The sequence below is a fragment of the Chionomys nivalis genome, chromosome 7 (assembly GCF_950005125.1).
Source record: "Chionomys nivalis chromosome 7, mChiNiv1.1, whole genome shotgun sequence".
NCBI classification, from domain to species: domain Eukaryota; kingdom Metazoa; phylum Chordata; class Mammalia; order Rodentia; family Cricetidae; genus Chionomys; species Chionomys nivalis.
Genome location: NC_080092.1, coordinates 56,162,738 through 56,183,394, shown reverse-complemented (window position 1 = coordinate 56,183,394; position 20,657 = coordinate 56,162,738). Strand labels below are relative to the sequence as shown.

Below are 20,657 nucleotides of genomic sequence, written 5' to 3'. Positions count from 1 at the left end.
CATTTTGAAGTACTGGAAACAAGACAGGCCATTCAATATATGCTGTAGAAAAACTGTCTTATCCAAAAAAAAAAATTAAAATGTCATTCTAGTTTGTTATGATAAGACCCCGATAAAAGCAACCAGGCTTACACATCCTGATAACAACAAATCATCGAGCTGGGCGGTGGTGGCGCACGCCTTTAATCCCAGCACTTGGGAGGCAGAAGCAGGCGGATCTCTGTGAGTTCGAGACCAGCCTGGTCTACAAGAGCTAGTTCCAGGACAGGCTCCAAAACCACAGAGAAACCCTATCTCGAAAAACAAAAACAAAAACAAAAAAAAAAACCCAACAAATCATCGAGCAAAGTCAGGATAGCAGTCATCAAGCTGGAATCTGGAGGCAGGAACTGGAGCAGGAACCATGGAGGAAAGCTACCTCTCGCCTTGTTTCCAGGCTTCTACACAGCTAGCTTTCTTATACTTCTCAAAACTACCTGCCTAGGCGCAGGGCTGCCCACAGTGAGATGGGCCCTCCCACAACAATCAGCAATCAAGAAAATGCTCCCCAGACATGTCCACAAGCTAATCTGATGGAGACAATTCCTCAATTCAGATTACCTCTCCCAAATGTCTAGGTATGTGTCAATTTGACAAAAAAACAACCAACCAAACACAACGTTCATTTCAGCTGTGTATGTGTATTGTGACATCACACTGTACACCTGTGGTGGTTTGAATGAGAAGGGACTCCATTGCTTCCACAAGGGAGTGGAACTGTTTAGACGGACTAGGAGGTATGGCTTTGTTGGAGGAGGTATGTGACTGGGAGTGGGCGTTGTAGTTTTAAAAGTCCATGTCAGGCACAGTCTCTCTCTGTCTCCCTTCCTTCCTCATCTGCCTGTGGATCAGAATGTAAAATTCTCAACTACTTCTCCAGCACCATGCTTGCCTTTGTGCCAACATGCTCCCTGCCATGATGATAATGGAACTGAAGTCCTCTAAAATCGTAAGCAAGCCCCAGTTAAATGTTTTCTTAATAAGGGTGCCTTGGCCATGGTGTCTCATCACAGCAGTAGAGCATTAAGATAACACCGTAGATACATATAATTTTTATCTATCAATTATATGCCAATAGAGCTGGAAAATTTTTGGATGAATTAGAGTTAAAAATATAAAACTATAAAAAAGTTAGAATAAAATTTTATAATCTTGATGTAGAATAGATCATTATAAGTAAAGCATATAATTCAGAAGCTGTAAAGGAAAATGACAAGCCAGGCATGTGGTGCACACTAGCAATCCTAGTGTTTGAGGCTGAGGGAGGAGAACAGCCATGAGTTGAGGTTAGCTTGGGCTACATGACAAATACCAGTCCAGAAAGGGCTACATAGCAAAATCCTATCTTAAAAAACAAGCACAAAAGCTGTGGCGGTGATATATACCTATAGTTTAAGCACTGGAGAGGCAGAGGCAGAGGCAGAGGCAGAGGCAGAAGGATCCAATGCATTCAAGGTCAGCCTGGTCTACATATCAGGTTCCAGAACATGTTTACATAGAAAAACTCAAAACTCAAAAACAAAACAAAACAAACCCTAAGGGACTAGAGAGACTGATCAACAGTTAAGAGCACCTGTTGCTCTTGCAGAGGACCTGGGTTCAGTTCCTAATATCACAGGGTACCTCACAACCATCTGTAACTCCAGTCCCAGGGGACCAAATGCCCTTTTTAGGTGTCTATGGGCACCAGGCACACATGTGGTGCATAGACATACATAAAATAAATCTAAATATAAATACTCAAAAAACCACAACCCAACCCAAAGAACAGATATGCTTGTATGATAATACACACACACATGCACACACACAATCTGCCAGTGTTCAAGTCCCTACATAATATACTGTAGTATTTGCATGAAACATCCTTATTCTTTATAACATTTCTACATGCATGGATGGCGGTGCTGGGGACCACGTCAAAGTTTTTATGCATGCTAGGTAAAACCTCTACCATTGGCCCCGATATTCTAATGCAATACCTAATGTAACATAAATGCCATATACACAGTTGTTGTATTGTATGGTTCAGTGACTAATGACAAGAAAAAGAACCTATATATGATCAGTACAGATGCATCCTAAGGCTGCTTACAGCACAAATGCTGTACCAGATGTGGAGAATATTGCTCGAACATTGAGCTGGAGTAGGCTCTGAACAAGCAAGAAACTTAACTGGGTGTGCCTACATACCACGTCAGGTACATGTGCCAATATGCCATGTCAGGTATATGGATTCAGCTATTCAAGTCTGGCTGTGGGAGGATGATTTGCTGGAATTCCTTTTCCTGCCTAATATTTTTCATCCAAGGTACTGTCAATACGGATGGCTGATTGTACAATGAAAGATATCATAAAGTTTTAAGAGAGATTTAAAAGTCCAGAAAAATTAGTAACATACATAGTAAAGTATAGCAAATTCTTTAAGGAGCTAGGCTCACAGATAGATGTAAGATAACCCACTAGCACAATGGACAAAGAGCACAATTAAGTAACTCACAGAAGCAATGCAAGTGAGCTTGACAACAGGAAAAGAATACTATTTCTCTTGTGATCAGAAAACTGTCAATTAACTACCAGTATTTTTTTTTTTTTTGCCTTTGTTCTTGTCATATTTTGTGGTTCTGGAAACTGAACCCAAGGACTGTTGCTTAGAATGTTGGTGAGAACGAGGGAACTGTCTCTCACATGTTGTTTATGATAAGCTGGTAAAGGCTTTCTGGTGAACAAAATGGCAGTAGCTATTCATTTAAGATGCCCATAACCATGGGTGGAGCAATTTACTGTCTAAGAGTCTATCCTAATTTCTTAAGTATGTGCTCAAAAACACACATAAAGTTTGTTTACTGCAGCTTTGTTTGTAATAGTGAAACAAAACCAAACAACAAAAAACTTAATTGCTCATCAGTAGGAAAAAAGAACAACTAAATTGAGACATAATTATACTGTTTTAGTTATATCATATGGCTGTTAAGAAGATTAAGGTGTGATGTTAAAAAGCCCCTGCAGATAAATGCACACAATATAATCTAATGGAGAATAAGGAGAAAGATATATAATGTATTTATGTACAGACATACGCAAATACACAAAGGATTGCAAAGCTCTTTGACTATATATCTTTGAAAAGAACAAGAAGAATGTGAAAAGTTCCCCCAAAATTCCTGAGTTGGAGGCTCGGTCCTCTAGGCAAAGTACGAGGTGGGACTCTTAGGAAGTGATTGGATCAGGAACGCTCTGACCTAATCAATGGATTAATGATGGAGGAGTTACTTTCATTTAATAAAGAAACTGCCTTGGCCCATTTATAGGCCAGCCCTTAGGTGGGTGGAGTAAACAGACAGAATGCTGGGAGAAAGAAGCCGAGTGAGGAGTCGCCATGATTCTCCCACTCCAGACAGACGCAGGTTAAGATCTTCCCTGGTAAGCCAACTCGTTGTGCTACACAGAATATTAGAAATGGGTTAGATCAATATGTAAGAGCTAGCCAATAAGAGACTGGAATTAATGGGCCAGGCAGTGATTAAAAGAATACAGTTTCCGTGTAATTATTTCGGGGCATAAGCTAGCCATGTGGGCGGCTGGGTGCCGGGGACGCAGCCCCGCTGCTCCTATTACAACAGATTAATTAATTGATAGACTGATAATCGGAAGGCATTACTGAGAGGTGGCAGAAGCAAGGTGAGGTCTACCTGGAAGAAGGTCATCACTGGGACATACCTTGAAGGTCTACCTTGTTGTTGGTCCTTTGCTTTCTCTGCTTCTTGGCTGCCATGCAGTGAGCAGCCTCTTCTGCCACAAGCTCCTCCTACTCACTTGACGCTCTGATTTCCTTCAGGTTCAAAGCCTTGCAGCCAGATGCCTCTGTATTGAAACTGTAAGCCAGAACAAACCTTCTTCCCTTGAGTTTTATCAGGTATTCTGCTACAACGATGAAAAACTGAGCAACATAGAAAAGCGGTGTGGACTCTAGGGCTGCTGTGGTGTTTACCTAATGATGGACTTGAGATGCTTTGAAACTGGTTTAGAGGAGGTGTGTAGAAAAGTGTGGAGTAGGGTTGGAGAGATGGCTCAGAGTTTAAGAGCATTGACTGCTCTTCCAGAGGTCCTGAGTTCAATTTCCAGCAACCACATGGTGGCTCACAACCACCTGTAATACGATCTCACACCTTCTTCTGACCTGCAGGGGTACATGAAGAACACTCATATACATAAAATATAAATAAAATTTCAAAAAAGTTTGGAGTAAGAGGCTACAGGAAGCACAGAATGTTCTGAACTGAATTACTGGCCTCTCCTGCTGAGAGGTGAGAGGAGCATGCGGATGGAATGCAGAGAGGAAAGGCTGTGCTCAGAGGGTTTCAGATGGAAATAAGCACTTTCTTGGGAATTGGATTAAAGGCATTCCTGTGACATTGTGACAAAGGACTGATTTACATTTTGTCATGCCTTGAGACTTTGTGGAAGGCCGAGTTTAAAGGTGATGATTAATCTACTGGAGGGAATTTTAAGGCAGCCAGGTTACTGCTTGAATGATACTAGATGCATTTAGTTGGCTGTACATTAAGGTTGGAGGGCAGTTTTGGTATAAAAGTGGTTCTGGATATCAACTTAGTTCATACAGCTAGCTTTTGTGCTGCTCTGACCAAATACCCGGCAAAAGCAGCAGCAGAGGAAAGGGTTCAGGGGTTTCTATCTGTGACAGCAGGGAAGGCACGCTGGGACAGCTTGCATGTAGGCAGGAGGGCGTGGGAGAGGGCAGGTGTTCACTGTGTGGTGGATCAGGAAGCAGCTGCCTAGACCTTACCAGCCTACCACCACCAACCTACCTATCAGTCAACCCCTACATCTTAAAGCATCTACAGTTTATTAAAAGAACACTACCCACTAGGAACGAAGTATCAAACCACCAGTTAATAGAGAATAAAAACACAAGGAACAAATCACAATGGGAATGCATGTCAAGATATAGATAAGGAAGGCATAGTTGTTAAAAAGATTAATGCTAGCCAGGTGTGGCTGCATACATCTTTATTAAGCACTTGGGAGGCAGAGGCAGGTGGATCTCTGTAAGTTCAAGGCCAGCCTAAACTACATAGGTTCAGGATATCCAGAGCTATATAGTGAGAACCTGTTTCAAAACAAAAACAAAACAAAACCCCAAAAATCCACAAAAAAAGGGGCATTTCTGAGGCTCCAGGTTCAATTCCTAGACCCCCAAACAAGCAAACTGGGGCTGGCGAGATGGCTCAACATGTGAAAGTGCTTGCCAAAAAGATCTGACAACCTTAGTTTGATCCCTGGGACTCACGTGGAGGAAGGAGAGAACCAATTTCTACATCTTACCTCTCTGTTCCACACATAAGCCCCAAACAAACAAAGAGAATAAAGAAAAGAGGGGCTGGAGAGATGGCTCAGCAGTTAAGAGCATTGCCTGCTCTTCCAAAGGTCCTGAGTTCAATTCCCGGCAACCACATGGTGGCTCACAACCATCTGGATTGAGGTCTGGTGCCCTCTTCTGGCCTGCAGACATTCACACAGACAGAATATTGTATACATAATAAATAAATAAATATTAAAAAAAAAGAATAAAGAAAAGAAATCTTGGGCTGGAGAGATGGCTCAGCGGTTAAGAGCACTGACTGCTCTTCCAGAGGTCCCAAGTTCAATTCCCAGCAACCACATGGTGGCTCACAACCATCCATAGTGAGATCTGGTGCCCTCTTCTGGCCTGCAGGAGTACATGCAGGAAGAACACTACATAATAAATCTAAGGAAGGAAGGAAGGAAGGAAGGAAGGAAGGAAGGAAGGAAGGAAGGAAGGAAGGAAGGAAGAGAGAGTGAAACCTCTAGTTACACACAAAGTTATTCATGCCTATACTCTGAGGCACAACAATTACCAGTTTGAGATCACATAGCAAGTACTATGCCAGTCAGGGCTTCATAGTATGAACCTGCCTTAAAAAAATAAAAAACAGCCGGGTGGTGGTGGTGCACGCCTTTAATCCCAGCACTTGGGAGGCAGAGGCAGGCGGATCTCTGTGAGTTCGAAACCAGCCTGGTCTACAAGAGCTAGTTCCAGGACAGGCTCCAAAACCACAGAGAAACCCTGTCTCGAAAACCAAAATAAATAAATAAATAAAAAATAAAAAACAAATGAAAAAACCAATCAAGCAACAACAATAAAAACCCAAAATAGTATTTGTTAGTAAAGACACTGACAAAAATGCTCCTTTAAGGACAATTCTGGAATTAGCAATATGTTACCAAGTGCTCAGGGTGTATAAATATTTGAAAGGCTTGAGTGCCAGGGTACACTGTTCTCAGAGCTGCCCATAAAGTTGTTTATCCCAGATTCTTATTTATATGTTATTTTGAATATTAATATATAATAGTTCCTAAAACATCATTCAACCAATTTTTTTTTTTTTTTTGCTTTGAGGAAAAATCTCACTATATAGCCTAGGCTGGCCTCAAACTCTTTATAATTTTTTTCCTCTTTAATTAATTATTTTCATGTGCACCATGCGTGTGCCTGGTATCACAGGAGGCTGGATGAGGACATCAGATCCCCTAGAGCTTGAATTGCAAGCATTTGTGAGCTGCTGTGTGGGGCTGGGAATTGAACCTGGGTGCCCTGCAAGAGTAGTCAGTGTTTATCACCACTGGGCTCTCTCTCCAGACCCCTTTTAAAAATTTATTACGTGTATGGGTGTTTTTGCCTGCATGTATGTTTGTGCACCACATGCTTACATGGTGCCCTCAGTGGCTAAAAGAGGGCACTGGATCTTTTTTTGTTAGGGTTCATGTTGCTGTGATCAAACACCATGACTAAAATCAACTTGGGGAAGGGTTTAGTTCATCTTACAACTCTCAAGTCACACACTTCATCACTGGGGGAACTCAGGGCAGGAACTCGAGGCAGGAACCTGGAGGCAGGAACTAAAGCAGAAGTCATGGAGGAAAGCTGCTGACTGGCTTACTAAGTCTGCTTTTTTGTTTTGTTTTGTTTTTCGAGACAGGGTTTCTCTGTGGCTTTGGAGCCTGTCCTGGAACTAGCTTTTGTAGACCAGGCTGGTCTCAAACTCAGAGATCCACCTGCCTCTGCCTCCCAAGTGCTGGATAAGTCTGCTTTTTTATACCCCAGGATCACCTGCCCAGGAATGGCACTACCCACAGCAGATTGGGCCCTTCCACATCAATCACCAGTCAAGAAATGGTCTCAAAGGCTTACCTCCAGGCCAATCTGAAGGGAGATATTTCTCAACTGAGGTTCCTTCTGCTCAGATAAACCTAGCTTATGTCAGGTTGACCTAAAAACTAGCCAGTATAGATCCCCTGGAACTGGAGTTACAGATGGCTGTGAGCTGCCATGAGTGCTGGGAATTGAAACTGGGTCCTCTGAAAGACAGTACATGTTCCTGTCAGCTGAGCCATCTCCAACTCTTGATGCTCCTGTCTGTCAAGTGTTTGGGTTATAAGTCTATGCCACCACATCCTACTTGTCTTACTTTTAATTTTATTGTGTGTGTATGTGATGCATGAATGTGTGCATCTCTGTGTGCAGGTGCATATGGAGTCTGGAAGATGATGTACGGATGTCTCCCTCAGTTGTTTCTTCATCTTAATTTTTGAGACAGTCTCTCTCACTGAATCTGGAGCTCACCTTTTCAGTTAGGCTGCCTGGCTACTGAGTCCCTGGGATCACCTTGTCTCCAATCCCACATCTAAGTAACATCTGAGGTTATAGATGCATGAGGTCATGTCTGGGTCATCTTAGTTGTCAACTTGACTGGATGTGCAATCAATTAAAATTCAAGCTGCTGGCATTTCTAAGAGGGATTTTCTTATTTATTTAATTTAATGCATATGAATGCTTCACCTGCATGTATGTATGTGTACTACATCCATGCCTGGTGCCCACAGAGGTCAGAAGACAGTAATGGATCCCATGGAACTGGAGAAACTGATAGTTGTGAACTATCATGTGAGTTCTGGGAATTGACTCAAATTCTCTGCAAGAGCGAGTGCTCTTAACCTCTGAGTCATCTCTCCGACCCCCTGTGAGTGAGTTTTTGATCAGACCATTTAAAGAGAGAAGACCCACACTAAATGTGGATAGTACCTTCTAGTGACAGTCCAGATAAAAAAGACATGGAGAAGGAAACTTTGCCATTTGCCTGTTTGCCTTCACTGTTCATCTGTACTGTTGCTGAGGTATTCCTTTGCTGATACAACAAGCAACTTTGTTCAATTTCCAACCTAGATGGAAGTCCAGAAGCTCTCCAGGAATACTAAACGTCTTTCAGCTGGGTCAGCTGAGACACGCAGCCTACTGAGAATTTAGTACTGAGCAATTACTAGAGTCTCAATCTCTCCAGTGTCAGAAAAGCCACTGTTGGAACACCCACACCATATTTGTAAGTCAATCTAATAAAACCCATAATAATCAGTCAGGTATCGTGGCGCACACCTTTAATCCCAGCACTGGGGGGGCAGAGGCAGGTGGATTTCTGAGTTCAGGGCCAGCCTGGTCTACAGACTGAATTCCAGAACACCCAAAGGGTGTTGCTACACAAAACAAAAAACCCCAAAACCTCAAACAAAGCAAAAACCATACATTCATTCAATCAGCTCTATCACTTTAGAGAACTCTAATATATGTGGGTGCCAGGCTTTGAACTCAAAGTCTTCATGTTTAAGCAGCACGTTTCCTTCTGCTAGCACTAGTCAGGCTGAGGCAGGAGGAACAAACCTGACGTCATCCTACACTACATGACAGATTCTGTCTTTAAAAACAAAGCAACCCATCCCAGCACTCGGGAGGCAGAGGCAGGCGGATCTCTGTGAGTTCGAGGCCAGCCTGGTCTACAAGAGCTAGTGCCAGGACAGGCTCCAAAGCTACAGAGAAACCCTGTCTCGAAAAACTAAAAAAAAAAAAAAAAAAAAAAAAAAAAAAAAAAAAAAAAAAAAAAAAAAAAAAAAACAAAGCAACCCCACAAAATTCAGTACAGCTAGTTTTTCACTGGTCCTTGGATATGGTCCTCCTGAGCTTTAGTCTGCAACCTAGAAAGAACCCTCCATTTCTCTAGGCCTCAAAGTTTTGGTCTTAGGGGCTTTTGAACTTGAATCTGTGGTTTGTCACATCACAGACATTCAACATCTGGCAAATGTCTTGACAGAGGTCATTTGTGTTTGCTGAAGTGTCCTTTCTGGGCAGTGGGATTTTGCTTCTCCACTATAAGACTGAAGATTTTATTCCACCTTTTTAGTTCACTTTCCGTTCCTGAGAACTGGGGAAAACCGATTTTGTATTCAGGTTATGAATTTGCCCAACTGTCAATCCACTGGACCAGACCTAAATAACTGCCAAGAGTTTTGCGAACCTCCGTTTCTTCCAGGGTGGTCACTCTGCTGGGCTCATCCTCACTCTTTGGTCTACAATTTATCCCCAGGAAAGAAAGTAGCTAGTGATCACTAAGAAGCAGTCTTTCCCTTCAGAAATTTTAGTACATCTAGACCTTGCTGCTATCTGATTCCGTAAAATGTGTTTGCTACAGTAGAACTTTGTTAGTGGCCTTGGGAGTATTGTCTGCAATGACCTATCATATCCCACCTGGAAGTGGAAGTTCTATTTGTGAAATGTGAAGAAATTTGTCAATATATACTGCAAGACCAAAGTTTGAGAGTAGATTTAACGTGGAGTGTAATGGGGAAAGAAAGAGATCAGTCAGTTTCTGGGTTGTAACTGGACAGATGTTGGTACAGTTCAGTAAGAGACACTACAAGAGCCGAGCGATGGTGGTGCACGCCTTTAATCCCAGCACTCGGAAAGGCAGAGGCAGGCGGATCTCTGTGAGTTCGAGACCAGCCTGGTCTACAGAGCTGGTTCCAGGACAGGCTCCAAAGCCACAGAGAAACCCTGTCTCGAAAAACCAAAAAAAAAAAAAAAAAAAAAAAAAAAGAGAGAGAGAGAGAGACACTACAAGATGATCTGACGTAGGTTGGGGGGAGGATACCATGAGTTAGTTTGTTATTTCTTTCTTATTTATGAATGGAAGGTCTCATGTAGTCTATGATGGTCTCAAACTTGGCTTTGTTAATGACCTTGAACTTACAATCCTCCTTTATGTTGGCATTATAGGCATGCCCTACCAGTCTAGCTCACAAATTTGGTTTTTCAATACAGAATAGCTCTGCGATGATTAGCTTTAAGTGTCAACTCGATGTAACTGAGAATCATCTGGGAAGAGTCTCAATGAAGGGATAGTCTACACTGGGGTGGGCTAAGGGCATGTTGATAAGGGATTATCCTGATTGTTAATTGATGTGGGACGACTCAGCCCACTGTGAGCAGTACCATTCCCCGAGCAGGAGGTCTCAAGCATAAGAGGGGAGAAAGTGCCAGGCTGTGGTGGTGCACACTTTTAATCCTAGCACTCTGGAGGCAGAGGCAGGTGGATCTCTGTGAATTCAAAGCCATCCTGGTCTACAGAGCAAGTTCTAGGACAGGCTCCAAAGCTACAGTGAAACCCTGTCTCAAAAAAACAAACCAAAGCAAACAAACAAACAAAAAAGAGAAAGCTTGCTAACAACAAGCCAGGATCCAGGTGGTCATTCTTTTTCTGTTCTTGACTGTGGATGAGATGCTTTTAGTCCCTGCCTTGACTTCCTGGAAATCATGGACCATATCCTAGAATTGCAAGGCAAATAAACCTTTTCCTTTTCTAAGTTGTTTTATGCCAGGACATTTTATCACAGCAACAGAAATGAAACTAGAACAGGCACTAAAAATTTTAGGTTAGGCCAGGCGATGGTGGCGCACGCCTTTAATCCCAGCACTCGGGAGGCAGAGGCAGGCGGATCTCTGTGAGTTCGAGACCAGCCTGGTCTACAAGAGCTAGTTCCAGGACAGGCTCCAAAGTCACAGAGAAACCCTGTCTCGAAAAACCAAAAAAAAAAAAAAAAAATTTTAGGTTAGGATCTGAACCTAAGGCTGTTGTAATTTACAAGAATAGGGACCACTGGAAGGGAATCTCATTTTAATGGCAAAATCATGTGTTTGTTTCTGGATATGCTGAATTTTTAAGTATCTTTGAGATTTTCAAGAAGTTAGCTAGATTTAGAGATTTGAATTTCAGAAAAGAGGTCAGGGATTAAACTATATTTTAAGGACATTTCAGAGAAAATGGATGTCGCTGGTCTGAATGAACTACCTCAGTTGAGAATACAAAGTGGGATGGGAAGGAAGCCCAGGCCAGTCTTGAGGAACTCCTGCACTAAACAACCAGACAAACCCCTCTTTAATTCATATTCCTGCCAATGCATCAAATACTCAAATGACTTGTTTATTACATTATTCTGTTAGTAAATCAGACGAATTTATCTAGGCAAATTCTGCTTATTATCCAGACTTTCATCAGTTCCTTACCAATTTTGAAATTCTGTAAAGGGAATCCACAGATCCTGTAGACTGCTTTAGACATTTTTCAGTTTTTTTTTCCAACTGCAGGTCATGATTCAGTGGGTCATGAAATGAATTTAGTGGGTTCTGATTAGCATTTCAAAATGAGGCAAACAGAAGGCGAATTGTCACAGCACATACAGTGAGCATCCACACATTCTTGCTTGTCTGAAAGCCACAAAGCTTTCCCAGGTTTCTATCTCCATCCCGGGCCTCTCTCTTAAATCCCAAGCATGCTTGGACATTGCCACTGGGTATCCACTGGACACATGCAACTCAAATACAAAGTGTGGATTATCTTTCCCCATCTGTGGGCCCCAGATACGGCAATGTCATCCTTCTATCTTCTTCCTGGGGTCACTTTTACTTCACAACACATCTCATCTCAAGAACTGCTATTAAACTCACCTCTGAATCCAATGCTTCTTCCTGCTGCTGCCTGTCCTTAACACAGCATACAGAGTGAGTCTTTTTTTTTTTTTAAATATTTATTTATTATGCATACAATATTCTGTCTGTGTATGCCTGCTGGCCAGAAGAGGGCACCAGACCCCATTACAGATGGTTGTGAGCCACCATGTGGTTGCTGGGAATTGAACTCAGGACTTTTGGTAGAGCAGGCAATGCTCTTAACCTCTGAGCCATCACTCCAGCCCCCAGAGTGAGTCTTTAAAACAGGGCTCAGGACCAGTGAGATTGTTCAGACCTAAAGGCACTTCCTGCCAAGTCTGATGACCTGAGTTCAATCCTAGAACTCAAGTGGTAGAAGGAGATATCCAACTCCCCAGAGCTGTCCTCTGACCTCCACATATGCATGTGTATGCCATACACACATACACAAAAGTAAAAGAAATTAAATAGAAAACTGTTAAAAAGAAAAATCAGGGCTCAGCCAACTTTTCATGTAGAAGGCTAGAGTATTTAGTCTTTGCAAACCAGGAAGAAAATTTTAGTCTATTATAGTTACTCACATAGCAAGCAGATTTCTAAAATCTTTTGACAAAAGTAAAACTATAACAGTAGAGTAAGCTGGGCGGTAGTGGTGTACACCTTTAATTCCAGCACTTGGGAGGCAGAGGCAAGAGGATCTCTGTGAGTTTGAGGCCAACCTGGTCGACAGAATGAGTTCCAGGACAGCCAGACTGTTTCACAGAGAAATCCTGTCTCAAAAAACCAAAACCAAAACAAAACAAAAAACCACTACCACCGGCCAGGTGGTGGTGGTGCACGGCTTTAATTCCAGCACTGGGGGAGGGAGGGGTGTGCCGAGGCAGGCGGATCTCTGAGTTTGAGGCCAGCCTGGTCTATAAGAGCTAGCTCCAGAACAGGCTCCAAAGCTACAGAGAAACCCTGTCTGGAAAAACAAAACAAAACAAAACAAACAAAAAACCCCACCACCAAAAAAAGCCAAAAACAAAACCCATGTTATTTTGCTTAATTAGGGTTCAAGACCAATGCTCCTTATCCTAAAACCAACTGCGAATGTTTATCAGGTAAAACCATCCTAAGAGAAGAACACCCAATTGGAGGAACCTCATCCTGCAGGCTGTTTGCTCGTCTCTGCTTGAAAACAGTCAGCTCACATCACTCTCCCCTCAATCCTCGCCAACTAGTTTGCTATTGCATTCAACAGACTCCCCAAGCTGAGCAGCTCAAAATAACAGCCATTTATTACCCGCACAGTCCTGTGGGTCAGAAGCCTAAGCAGGCTTGGCTGCCTCTCTGCTCAGGTTCTCACAAGCTGAAAATACTCTATGGAGGGTACGGGAAAGAGCTTCTCACAGGCTCACTGAGTTGCTGGCGGAAGTCAGTTCCTGTGATTGTCTGAGGTCATTACTTCTTATGGCATGATTTGTGCCTCCTGTTTTTCAGGCGCCCACTGTCTCATTACCTACTATTTTCCCTCTACTCTCAACTCGTTCTGTTGTGGTCCAGATTAGCTTGCTTGCTATTGCTTGAACCTGCTCAATGCGTGCACATTCACATCCTTTCCTGGTGATCTTTGTCATTTGACTTTTTTGTTCCAATTTTTATTATTTGAGCTGCTGAAATAATCACTCTTTTTTTTTTGAGACAGTCTCACTATATTGCCCTTGCTGGCCTAGAACTCTCTACATAGACCAGTCTACCTGCTTCTGCCTCCAGAGTGCAGGACTAATGTTATTGAGTGCTCGTGGCAACCGATAATATTTACTGAACAAGTGATCAGGTGGTGCTCAGCCCCAATGGATACCTTTACAATCCAACTCTAGCAGCAAAGGTTCAGGGAACGTGGAGAAAGAGGAGGGTGGAAAGATGCTCTGAGAGCCACACAGAGTCTGCTGTGAGACTGTGTCTCCTAGAAATGCCAGGGAAGCTACACCTATAAAGACTCAGCCACATGGCTGCCTAAAGAAGACCTGAATAAGGATGACACCAATATAAAGGTTAACCTGAAAGGGGAAAAACTTCTCACAGGGGTTCAACGTTAGACAAAGAACTACACGCAACTGAAGAACGTTGAGAGTGGGAGACATAGTCTTCTCCAGGGAAGCCAGCCCCCATTGGCCATGCAATACCACATCATCAGTCCTGAAATCAGACACATACAAATAACATTATATGGGATGGACAGGCTGTATTTATATATTTAGAAACACACAGACACACACACACACAGGCACACACACCGCAACTTAAAAAAAAAAAAAGAGGCCGGGCGGTGGTGGCGCACACCTTTAATCCCAGCACTTGGGAGGCAGAGGCAGGCGGATCTCTGTGAGTTCGAGACCAGCCTGGTCTACAAAAGCTAGTTCCAGGACAGGCTCCAAAACCACAGAGAAACCCTGTCTCGAAAAAGCAAAAAAAAAAAAAAAAAAGAGGCCATAAATTTGAGAGAGAACAAGAGCAAGATGGGGAGGGTTACATGGGAAAGTTGGAAGGAGGAAATGATGTAATTGTATTTTAATTTCAGAAAATAAAAAATTAAAAATAATATTCATTGAATAGCCGAAGCTTTCTACATATGCATGCTTACTAGATTGTGACATATCATGTCTAGCTTATCGATGAATGTAGTCCACAGAATTTGAAAATCACTGGGGCTAGACTATATGATTTCTAGGGTTCTTTCCCAACTATAGCATTTAACGAATTTCTCTGGGCAGCTACACAATCTGCAGCACATAGCCTTTGAGTGACAGGAGGGTTCATGGCCTTAGGACGACAGCAAGAAACTAAATTACTGAAATATAACACATACCAAAAAAGGAAAATAATTATTTCTATACATTCTATAATCACAGACTGGGAAATGTGAAAACAGACAAGAACTGCTCAACGCCCCATAGTATAAAAACATAAAATTACTCTTTTCATCAGAAGATAAAACTTCAGATCAAATGACAAGAATGTTTTCCAGATTAAAATTTCCCTCAAGTTTCCATTTGCTTACTGCAGAAGGGAAGAGGAACGAAGAAAGATGTCGTTCAGTGTCTCTGCTGTAGAAATTGTGCCCTGCACAGACTTCGGGAGTAAAGCCCACTTGTCAAGCAGGTAGGATATCCATTTGTCCACAGGCAGATCCATGCTACCTTCACGCTGCAAAGTTAGAGAACAAGGATTCAGCTTTCTACAAATGCACAATTCTAGAAAAATCAAGAAGCAACAAAATAAATTCTTCAGGTCTTTTTCTATAGCTGTTGATATGTGGAAGGAGATATAATCGGTGGTACCAAGTCACTGGACATCCTGTCACTCAGAAATGGTCTTTGGAAGACTGTTCGAGAAACTATAGTAGATAGTGGTTATATAAACATGGCATTTGATTCATATTCCAGTCCTTCTAGACCCCTGTTTATCCTAGATGTCCAAGGTCTTCACCCCCAGCAACTATGAAGTTAAAATTTTAATTTCTAAGGTGCTTCAGTTTTCTGTTTCAATTTCCAGATCTTTCCTTCAGTTCATAGGCTCAGGTATTTGTTGTTGTTTTTCTTGCTTTTTGAGGAGTATTGTAGCCCTGACTGGCTTCGAACTTGCAGAAATCTGTCTGCTTCTACTTCCTGAGCGCCACCACGCCAGGACCCCAATTTTTTTAATTTTTGAGGGTCTCAGGTAGTCTAGTCTGACCTCGAAATTACGAAGTTGTTAAGGATGACCTTGAACTTTTGCTGCCTCCACGCCCCAAAGGCTGGGATTACAGACAACACACCAGGCTCTCCAGTACTTTGGTCTTTCGTGCTTTTAAGAACACCACTACCCTCGCTCGGAATCCACCTGACAAATTCCCACACATATTTGACTCAGTTTACATCTCCTCTCGAAAGCCTGATCGATTCTCCCTCCTCCCCCTACTCTGGGGCCTCACCACACGTGTGGCCCAAATCGCGTCTCCCGTGAGACTGGGCACAAACAACTCCCAGATCGGACGACGCTCTCCTGAGGGCAGGGACTGAGCCTGATTTACCTTGTTTATCCCACAGTGTCAAGCTCTGGGCCTGGCGCGGGCGCCGGGCACGCACTGCGTGCATGAAGGACTCAGATTACTGCTTTGACTATATTTAGCAGCAGAGTTACCAGGGTACACCTCCGACCTGGGCTGCCATTCTGTCCATTCGCCAAGCGGGCGGGCAAACTTCCGACAGCTGGCAAGGTTCCAACTCAGCGGCACCACGCAGACACCGCCGTACCGTAGGGCAGAGCCCCGCCCTCAGTCCCCGCCATCCCGCCACTAGGCCTCGAACCCGGCCTCGGATGGGTCACGTGCTCCGCTCGCCGTGCGGTAGCCAATGCGGTGGCTGCCGGCGCCTAGGTCCGCCTCTCGCACCACGCGTACGTCGGGGGCGGGAGCTGCTCTGGCCAATCGGTGAGCAGCCCGCGGGACCCTCGGCAGTGAGGCTCGGTCGGTGCCGGAGCGCGAGCGCGGGAGTTAGCGGTGCAGCCATGGTGGGACATCTGAGCGAGGGGGCCATTGCGGTAAGAAGCGGGGCCGATAGCTCTGGTTAGAACGAGCCTGGAGCGGTGCAAAGCAGACAGGGGGAGGGAGCCGCTGTTGAACCGGAGAGCATCGGGGAGGAGATTGCGTGGCCACGGGGGAAGCCTCCCGGGGTCTCAGTGGTTCTCACCCCCACCCCCACGGGGCATCCCGGTCCCCGCATACAAGCTCACGTTCCTTCTACCTAAGAAAATAAGACAAATAAACATATACCTATTGACCTTCTGCGGCCTGTCTTTCCTCCCTTTTCCCATGCCTCCAAACTTTTCTAGAAGTTGTTTTCGGCGGTTTGATTTTTTTTTTTCTTTTTCTTTTTTTACCTCTTCTTAACGCTTTACTCCTATTAGACTTTTCTCTGTTCACGAGAGAAAACGTTGATCGAAGTCATCATGTAACCAAGTCCGGAAGACGTTTTTTCAGTTTTCAGCTGATCTTATTGTTTGGGCGTGTTGGCCAAAACTTGTTTCTGCAAACACTACTCTCTTGCTAAGATTCTGTATTGTCTGCTCTTTCCTTGTCTTATTTGCAAGCCCCTCTGAAGATTTTTCTTGACTCAAGGCCCTCATCTGCATGTCCATTGCGCATTAATTCTTGCTGAGCTACCTCCCCTCTGAAGAACTGTCTCTGCCTGCTACCCTCAAAGTCCCTTAAGTCTGAGTTTAGAAAGAATTACTTGTGTGTGTCTGTGTAGATAGGTATAGACACCTTGACGTGGGGACAGCTTTGGAAGCCAGAGGACAACTTCGTGAAGTTGTTGGATCTCTTGCGCCACTTCTCTGGGTTCTGGGGATTGAACTCAGGTATCCAGGCATGCACAGCAGGCACCCACAGAGCCATCTTGCTGGCCCTTGGTGTGAATTTCTGGATGTCTCTGTCCCAATGAATTACACCATTATCCTTTAATTTAAACTAGTTAGGAATCCTTCTTCCCACTTTATGTTTGGTCCATCACCAATTGACGTATTATTTTAACTCCACACAGATCTATGAGTCATCTGCTTTCCATCCACACTGGAACAACCATTTGCCGTCTGGTCACTTCCAGTCAACACACTCTTTCCCCACAGTCTGCTTACTGTCCCCTTGCCAGACCTTGTCTGTCTTTCTTTCTTTTTTAAAATAAGTTCTTGCCCTAGAAGCCATTGCTATTTATTTTGCTAACAGAATGTTCCAGTTCAACTCAGTTGTTCCTGAGTTGGTTGGCAAAGTAACTGGACTGAATTCATTTATTTTGAAACTTGTAAATTTTTTTGTTCTGTTATTATAGTATGACTTTGGGCGCCATTCTGAATGCTTTCCCTAGTCTGAAAAATGAGGGTAATGTTGAGTACCCATTGCACAGGGCTAGTGGGAGGGCAGTTTCTGGGTTTGTGTGTTGTGCCTGCTGAATCAGTCATCACAGATGTCAAGGCACGTTTATTTGACTAATATTAGTTGCTTTGTGTTTCCTACACTAGGCTGTAGAGACTGTGAGGCCTGCAGCCACCTTCCATTTCCCTTCCTTCAGGTGCCTAATAAGTGTTTGCTAGTTGTATGAACGAGTGAAACAGTAGAAAGAAAGGGACAAAGGTGGGAGGGCGGAGGAAAGAACCAGCTTAGAAGAAAATAAGAAGGGAAAAAGCAGTTGTCAGAATCAAAGGAATATTTGACTACCTTAGGCTTGTATTACTGTTGAAGCTAGGGTCCTGATCAACATTATGGCTGCCACCTTGTATCCTTAAGACAAATTACAAATGATACTTAAATTTTTTGTTTGGTTTTTCGAGGCAGGGTTTCTCTGTTGCTTTGGAACCTGTCCTGGAACTCTCTGTAGACCAGGCTGGCCTTAACTCACAGAGATCACTGCTTCCGCCTCTTGAGTGCCGGGAGTGCTGGACCTTGATGGGCTCTGTAGTGTATCAAGGTGTTGATGGTGATGGAGTGTGCAGGCCCCTGGTTACCTGGTTACTAGCTAACAGAAGTGTCATTTTAGCACAAAAGCTTCCAGCCCCATTGGATAAGCAAATAGCAGAAAATGCAACTATTGGGGGCAGAAGTTATCATAAAATGAGGTTATGCTGGGAACTATTGTGTGGAGATCAAACCCAGGACCTCAGTTATGTGTACTAGGCAGGCACTCTACTGCTAAACTATACCTCTGGCCAGCCCTTTGTGTATATATTTACATAATTCAGTTATAAAGAAAAAAGAAAAGGAAATTAATATTTTTATGATTTCCAATATCAGTTATTTTTCATATTAATGTCACATTTTACAGCCAAAGGAGTTAAAATGCAAAGAGGTATAAACTGCTCATTTCATTGACTTACGTTTTGTTGCTTTGTGATTTTTTTATTAGTAATGTTATTTGAAAATTTTAATGTACTATTTAAAAAAGATTTGTTTGTGTATTTTATATATATGGATGTTTTGTCTACATGTACATCTGCATACCAAAAGGCATCAGATTGCTTTATTATAGACAGTTGTGAGTCACCATTGGAGTACTAGGAGTTGAAGTCAGAACCTATGGGAAGAGCAGCCAGTGCTCTTAACCCCTGAGCCATCTCTCCAGCCCCAATTTAAGGTACTTTTAAGTGTATGTGTTATGTCTCAGAGAAAAATTTTCCTTTGAGTGTTTATAATACATTTTAAATTAAGAACAGTAAAATAATAATCTGCATGTGAGTTTAAAGTTAAATAGAATAAAAAGGTGCTTAATGAAATCATTGCCCTTTGCTTCACCTTGCCCAGTGGCTTTTTTGGTGTACTTTTTTCAAGATAGGGTTTCTCTGTGTTGCCCTGGCTGTCCTGGAACTTGCTCTGTAGGCCATGCTGGCTTCAAACTCCTGGCCTCCACCTGCCTCTGCTTTCCAAGTGCTGGGATTAAAGACAGGTGTCACCACTGCCTGGCGGATCTGGTGTTTTGTTTTTTTAAAAAAATATTTATTTGTTTGTTTGTTTATTATGTCTGTGTGTGTTTGCAGACCAGAAGAGGGCAGCAGACCTCATTACAGATGGTTGTGAGCCATCATCATGTGGTTGCCGGGAATTGAACTCATGACCTTTGGAAAAGCAGGCAATGCTCTTAACCACTGAGCCATCTCTCCAGCCCCTTTTTTGTTTGTTTTTTGACCCAGTGTTTTTAAAACAGGGTCTGGCCTTGGAGTCTATGGCCTCTACCTCTCTTAGCTCAGGCTGGCCTCCACCGTTGGTAGTCCTCCTACCTCTGCCTCTCGAGTGGTGGGATTACAAATGTAAGCTATCACACCCAAGCCAGAAGAAATAACTTTTCAAAGAAAAAGTTGTGCATGGGGACCTGCAAGATGGCTCAGTGGGTAAAGCACCAAGTTTGGTGACGAGGGTTTGATCCCCAGCACCTACATGGTGGAAAGAGGAGGGACTGACTCCTGCAAGTTGTCTTCTGAGCTACACATACACACAACACATCACACACACACACACAAAATGACTAAAGATTTAAAAACAACAATAGTCATACAGCTGTAAATCAAGTTAGGCAGAAGTTGAAAGTTCAAGGCCATTTTAGGCTGTAAGATCCTATCTCAAAGTATAAAGAAAAAAAGGTCCAGAGATGGTAGAGTGCTTGCCCACTTTATATAAAGCCCTAGGTTTAATCCCAGCTGTACAAAACTTCTAATGTGGTTGGTCTGTCAGCAATCTCAGCACTTGAGAGGTAGAGGTAGGAGAATTAGTGCTTATCTACATAGTTCAGTGCCAACCTGGTCTATGTGAGACCCTCCCAGAAAAGTATGGGGGCGGTGGGGGGGATTGTAGTTTCAGTTTTGCTTTGGTTCTTTTTTGAGAAACAGTCTCATTATACTCTACAGATTGGCTTTGAACTCCTGGCCTCAGCTGTTTCCTGTTTCCTTCCGCCTGCCAAGTAGATGGAACTGCAGGCCTGTGCCCAACTTTATTTTTATTTTTTGGCTATTGTAAATGAAGATGCTTTGAACATTTATGTATAGATCTTTATACATATAAATATTTTAATATGTCACATAAATTATTCATAATATATACATAAATTATGTAATATGTATTAAATTCCTTATGTTTGTAAAATAATCCAGATATTTACAGATAAATACCTGAGAGTGCAGCGGCTAGGTCATATGGTAACTGAATGCTTAATTTGATAGACGTCTCCTGCTTCTCCAGCGTGTTTATGGAAATTCTTGT

The 20,657-nt window shown here is 43.0% G+C and overlaps 2 protein-coding genes across 5 annotated transcripts in view; one reads left to right on the top strand and one right to left on the bottom strand.

Annotated features, from left to right (window-relative positions):
* Positions 1-16,239, bottom strand: part of Smyd4 (SET and MYND domain containing 4) — a 54,605-nt gene extending 38,366 nt beyond the window's left edge. For all 4 annotated transcript variants that reach the window (XM_057776387.1, XM_057776388.1, XM_057776389.1 and 1 more), the window contains exons 1-2: positions 15,948-16,239; positions 14,937-15,082 (exon numbers count right to left, since the gene is read on the bottom strand). In XM_057776387.1, the coding sequence (XP_057632370.1) occupies positions 14,937-15,070 (134 nt within the window). In that variant the 5' untranslated portion in view covers positions 15,071-15,082; positions 15,948-16,239. The remainder of the gene's footprint in view (positions 1-14,936; positions 15,083-15,947) is intronic.
* Positions 16,240-16,356: 117 nt separating this feature from the next.
* The window catches only part of Rpa1 (replication protein A1), a 52,511-nt gene continuing 48,210 nt past the window's right edge, over positions 16,357-20,657 (top strand). The window contains exon 1 of the mRNA XM_057776843.1: positions 16,357-16,456. Coding sequence (XP_057632826.1) covers positions 16,424-16,456 — 33 coding nt within the window. The 5' untranslated portion in view covers positions 16,357-16,423. The remainder of the gene's footprint in view (positions 16,457-20,657) is intronic.